General features: G+C 33.9%; 1 protein-coding gene across 1 annotated transcript; it reads right to left on the minus strand.

The window, feature by feature from the left end:
• Positions 1 to 3,972: 3,972 nt before the first annotated feature.
• Positions 3,973 to 4,929, minus strand: LOC105306213 (olfactory receptor 52Z1-like). The gene has a single exon (XM_011381123.1). The coding sequence runs from the start codon at positions 4,927 to 4,929 to the stop codon at positions 3,973 to 3,975; it is 957 nt and encodes a 318-aa protein (XP_011379425.1).
• Positions 4,930 to 6,169: the final 1,240 nt, after the last annotated feature.

A 6,169-nucleotide genomic window follows, 5' to 3' on the forward strand; every position in this document is an offset into this window, starting at 1 on the left:
TAGACTGAGAATCCTATTAATGTATGAAACAGATTATCTATTAAAATTTATATCTTACTATAGCCACTTGAATGAGGACCGTTTTGGGGTCCACCCAATATGGAAAAGGTAAATTTTACTGATTAAAATCCTTTAAATAATTACTAAAGGATCAACAATTGTCTGAATCCATTTCACTATTCTAGGTAACATTCTTATTTATTGTTTAGCTATCATCTCTACTATCCAGTTTAGCCACATGGTCATGTAGTGGTGTAAGCATCATAGGGATACTGAACTATTTGGATAATTTAAAAAGTAGTGGAACAAATAAATGACAAAAATCTAATTTGAATCCTCTTTGCCCACTAGCCAAACATTCTTTCCCTGCTTCTATCCTGTGAATAGTAATTGAACTGCATATAGACAACTGTAATTGCCAGAGTAGAAAGAAAGAAACTTTTATGATTAGTTTGTTTATCCAAATAATACCAATAGCAACCACCACTTGGAAATCACTTAAAAACGTTTATTATGAATCCGTATCTCATTTAAATCTTTGGCCCCAGTTTTAAAAAAAAGAAAATGAAAGAGCATAATGTGTTTTTATGGCCAAGTAATATAAATTTGTTTATAATTTACCTCCCCATCAAGATTCTGTGGTAGATATTATTTTTTATTATATGCATTGAAAGTTTAAAACACACAAAGGTTTAATAATATGTCCTAATTTTAGGAGGTAGTAGGCTATGGGATTTGGATTTTTTTGTATCAGTTTCAAATCACATGACAGCTTTCCTAGCTTCTTTCTGTGTGTTTTAATATACACTCTATTAAATGGTCATGCAACCGTTATAAAATATTTATGTAAAAAGAAGTAGAAAAATCACCAAAGTAAATTATGGGTAGTAATATAGTACACACATTTGGACTCTATTAATATCTATATGTTTCCTCAAAATATTATTACCACGATGATATTTACATAACCTACTTAATATAGTTAAGGCAAGTTTATTTTTGAGGTATAATTACAAATAGTAATTCACTCTGTTTATATGTACATGCACAGTTTGATGAGCTTGAAAAATATTTACAGTAATGTAATTATCACCATAATCAAGTATATAATATTTTTATCATCTCCAAAAGCACCTTTTTACATCTTTGTGGTCACCCTTTCCCCATAACCCTGTGTCTGGCAACCACTAATCAGATTTCTGTCATATAGTTTGTCTTTAAGAGAAGATCATGCAAATTAAATCATAAATAATGTAATCTTTCACGTCTGGAGTCTTTCACTTGCAATAATGTTTTTGAAATCCATTCTTGTTGTTACTTGTATCTGCGATTTATTTTTATTGTTGATTCCTGTTCCATTGTATCATAAACAACCAATTTTTTTATTCATCACTTGATTGGCATTTCAGTGTTCCATAGTTTTGATTTTGAATAAAGCTCTTATAGCATACACAATTTATGATTATAAAAGTATTTCTTCAAAATCAATAGAGTTTATTTTTAGTGTTTATATCTTTACTATTAAAATACAACTATCACAGTAATAATAATAATGATAATAATAATAATAATCATAAAATAATGTTTTGTTTATATTCATGAGATGCCTATTATAGGCCAGGCATCATGGAAGCACTCAGCAATGATTCTTGCTATTAGTCTTCAGAGCAAATCTATGAGGTAAATCATAATCATTTAATTTTGCAGATGTGAGAATTGAGATAATGAGATTTTAAATTACTAGAAAAAATGATGAGGTAATATAGTTTCACAGTACTTTTACTACTGCTATTACTGTTTCATTTTACTTTGCAGTTATTTCCTCATTCTATTTATTTTTTTCGGTGGTGGTTATAGTGGGAGTTAAGAATTTTAAATTGTGTATTGATGAAATATGAGTTTCAAATTAATCAGTTGCAACATTATTTAATAGACCATTTTTTTTTCTGTCAGCTAATATTATGATATACCAAAATCTTGTGGAATAGGTATTGTACTTTATATTCAAAAAGTCAGATGTGGTGAGTTTTGTTTTGTTTTGTTTTTTAGTTTATCTTGTTCCAACAACATTACTATGTCAATGGTTGTCTGAAATACCAACCTTCCACTTAAAAGTCCATTAAAGTTTGAGTTTAAAAAATATCTTTGTGGTATAACCTAATTTATTTCAATAAATTTTCTTTCAGTTGGAAATTGATATTCTCTGCTAGACTCCTGCTTTTCTCCATAGATCTCTGCCATTTGCTCCAACCTCTATACAAGTCTCTTATCATCTACAGTAAAAGGGAAGCCACATGTCACTGAGGAATTGGTTGAGAGAACTGGATGAGCCTCTGGTCTAAGCCTGCAATATTTGGCTGACCCTTGTTGAATAAATATCATGTTAACCTTCTCACTGAGTCTGGGACTTTATCCTTTCTTCATCCTCTGCTGAATGTTGACTCATTTTCTCCTGATCCGCTTAGTGACCCATCTACTATGATGGTGTTTACTCTACAAGGCCTGAAACCTGATCCATTTTCTCTAACTTCCCTGATGCGAACATTTTTTTATAACCCTTGACTACAGAATCATTTTTCTCTAGCCAATGCAACTCCTTATACAACTTCACTAGTCGACATTTGCCATGATTTTTGTGTTCCCCACAGTGCTGTAAAGAACTCCTTGATCCATTTGTTGCCTTGTGAAAGAGAAGGAAAACAGTTTTCTTACTGAATATGCCACATGGTCATTTTTACTCAAACGCTGACATAAAATATCTTGCTGGGAAATCTCCCTTAGATATTTAAACAGAAAATAGGATATTAATCTCCCTCTGCTTTTAGTTTCTCTCTGAAAACACATTGGGTTTCTATCCTTTCATGCCCTGACATTGAATGAGGGCCAGAGAATGTGCAGCTGAAACTGGGACCTTTGAAGAGTGTACCTTCCCTACTTTCCTTTTCTTTCTGTGTCAGTCTCTCCGACCTTGTGCCGAAGTGGGTTCCAGTACTCCTCTTTTGTGTCCTTCACATCCCAACCTCCTTCCTCCCTACCCTTGTTCAGGCTGGCACCAAAATCACTTATGACATTAGGACTCTAGCGAAAGAAAAAAAATAGTATTCAAAAAAAGGAGATATATATAGTATTTTTTGAATACTATTTTTTTTAATATATATATATATATATTCAAAATTGAATATATATATATATATATGCACACACACACATGCATATATGGAATTTTTAATATATGGAATTAAAAATTAAAAGTATATGTTCAAACTGGTTTCAATGAACTCTTTTCCTACAGTAATATGTTCCAATTTTGGTAACTTCTACTCACAAAGTAATACTAACAAGGTTTTGGCATAAGTTAAGCTTTTTTCTATTGTACATTTAAATCAATTCTCAAGCCAATATGACCCTGCAAATGTGTAAACTAAATTTTATTACTATATTTATAAATGATTACTAACATTTATTGAATATTTATTATGTTTCAGATATTATTATAAGTGCTTTATATATACTTCCTCAATTAAAAAACATGGACACATATATACAATAACTTTTTTGAGATTTTATACTTAGGACCCCCGGAGCAACAATTCGATTACTGGCAGTCTGACTTCAATTCGATTCGATTACTGACTTCAGATTGCTCTCTTAGTCTCCAACCTACACTGTATCTTAATGTCTAAAACTAATATTTCCTAATTAATTACATAAAAATAATCACACTCAATCAATTACACTTTAACTGTTGTAACAAAACTCAGTATTACACAGAATCTAAGGTGCTCTTCCTCTGATACTGTCCTGAACAAAATTAGCAAAAAGAGTAAGGTTTTAACAAGATTTTATTTACTCAAACGTTTATTGCTATTATCCTCTCCTAATGCTGGCATGATATAAGATATCCAACATAATTTTAGGTACTCTTCAGTTAGTGGAGTTACATGGAATGAAGACTAAGCTGTTTAGTATACATCAGCAAAATTTCTTGCTCAAAGAAAAGACCTGGATAACCTTATTCTGAATTTGCTTGGTCTTAACTCCATAAATGATGGGGTTGACAGCAGGTGGTACCACAACATAAAGATTAGCAAGAAGAATATGTACATGGAGTGGTATGTTGTGGCCCCCAAACCTGTGAGCAAAGAATGAAAAAAAGGCTGGGGTATAGAACAGTAGGATAACACAGACATGGGAGCCACAAGTACCCAAAGCCTTGAGTCGAGCATCTTGGGAAGGAATTCTAAACACAGTACAGAGTATAAGGGCATAGGAGATAATGATAAGCACCACATCCAGGCATGTGGAAAATAGTGCCACTATCACCCCATAGTAGATGTTGACTTTGATACTATCACAGGCTAGCCTGGCAATGCCCATATGTTCACAGTATGAGTGACGAATAATGTTCTTCCCACAGTAAGTAAGCCTATAAACCAGAAAAACTAAGGGAAAGCAGATGAAGAGACTCCTAAGCACAGATGCAATGCCCATTTTTCCAATGACTGAGGGAGTTAGAATGGTAGTATATCTTAGTGGATAAGAGATGGCTACATAGCGGTCAAATGCCATAGCCAGCAATATGGCAGACTCTGCCACAAAGATAAAGTGGAGAAAAAACATTTGAGACACACAGCTACCAAAAGATATATCCCCATCTTGGAACCAGAAGATTGCTAGCATCTTTGGTGTGGTGACTGTGGAGAGAAAGATATCTGCCAGGGCCAACATAGAGAGGAAAAGGTACATGGGTTCATGAAGACTACGTTCAGTGAAGATCAGGAATAGTAAGAGGGCATTGCCTACGACAGCAACTATGTACATAGAACAGATGGGGATGGAGATCCATGTGTGTGCATCTTCCAGTCCTGGGATTCCAATCATGGTGTACCAGATGTCTCTAAGGTTGGTATAGTTTGAAGAGATTGTCATCTTTTACTGTGTCCTCTGATAGTGAATCCAGGAACAGAAAAAGGTGGAGGGGGTGAGGGCGGGGGAGAGAGAGAATGAGAGAGAGAGAGCGAGAGCGAGAGAGAGAGAGAGAGAGAGAGAGAGACAAAGAGAGAGAGAGAGAAGAAAAAGAAGAAGAAGAAGGAGGAGAGGAAGAAGGAGAAGAAGAAAAAAGAAGAAAGAAAGAAGGAAGAAGGAGAAGGAGGGGAGAGGAGACAAAGGGGAGGGGGAGGAGAAGAACTGAGGTTATTTTATCAAGTTGAGTGTGAAATTTGACATTGTATTAAAATTATTGCCTTAAGAAAGAACTGGTAATAAGTATTCAAGGATGATAAGCCAGATAGGCTTCATTGACGTGAAACTCGCCATGGCTTTATAAGGCAATGCTGCTAATGCTACTGGGAATCATAAAGGTAACAACAATAATGATAAACATTTAATGGTTTTGTAATTAGGTCTAGGCATTATGGCCAATATATTATATTTATTGACTTAGCATTGTACATGAAAGTCTCTTGTAAGCTCTTGCACATCATAGGTTTCCTCCTTGGAAAACTATGGTCATTTCTGATGATTAATGACACTTTATTTCCTGGAGCCCCAGAAATAAAGTACTCAGGCTACTGTTATGGCCTCTTTGGGAACTCAAAACCACTAAATTAGTGATTATAATTTAATTTGAAGCCTTTCATCATCAAATGAAAAAAGAGAAATAGAAGTCTAGCTAGTCTTGGCTTTGCACAATGCTGTACTAATGTTGTGCATATTAGAATGATGTTGCCTCTTTGCATGGTTCCAGTAAGCGTGTGTTTCAGTTAAACCACTACTGTGCAGAGCAAGCACTTGCATAACATCATTCTAACTCAGCAGAAAGTGTCCACTTATATTTCATAAACATTTCATTCCTCCTTCCCCTCTCTCTTGCCTATAATGCTTTTTTCTACTTATGCCTTCCAGTTTGTTTTCAAATGTTTCTTTTTCTTCCTCCCTTTTTTTTCTGCTCAAATTTGAATATCATTACTGAAGAAAAGTGAAAAAAAGCAGCTCATAGATAACAAAATAAGAAAAAAATGGTCGTAAGAAAAAAATGGTCGTAAACACATGCAAGAATTAAATAAGTTAATGAACATGTCTTTAAGTTCACTCTGTGTACAATACTATGCTAAAGAAGGAATCAAATATAAACCATAAATATCCTCTATTTCAAGAATATCCTACCCAT

This window comes from Pteropus vampyrus, unplaced genomic scaffold, assembly GCF_000151845.1.
Source record: "Pteropus vampyrus isolate Shadow unplaced genomic scaffold, Pvam_2.0 Scaffold431, whole genome shotgun sequence".
NCBI classification, from domain to species: Eukaryota; Metazoa; Chordata; class Mammalia; order Chiroptera; family Pteropodidae; genus Pteropus; species Pteropus vampyrus.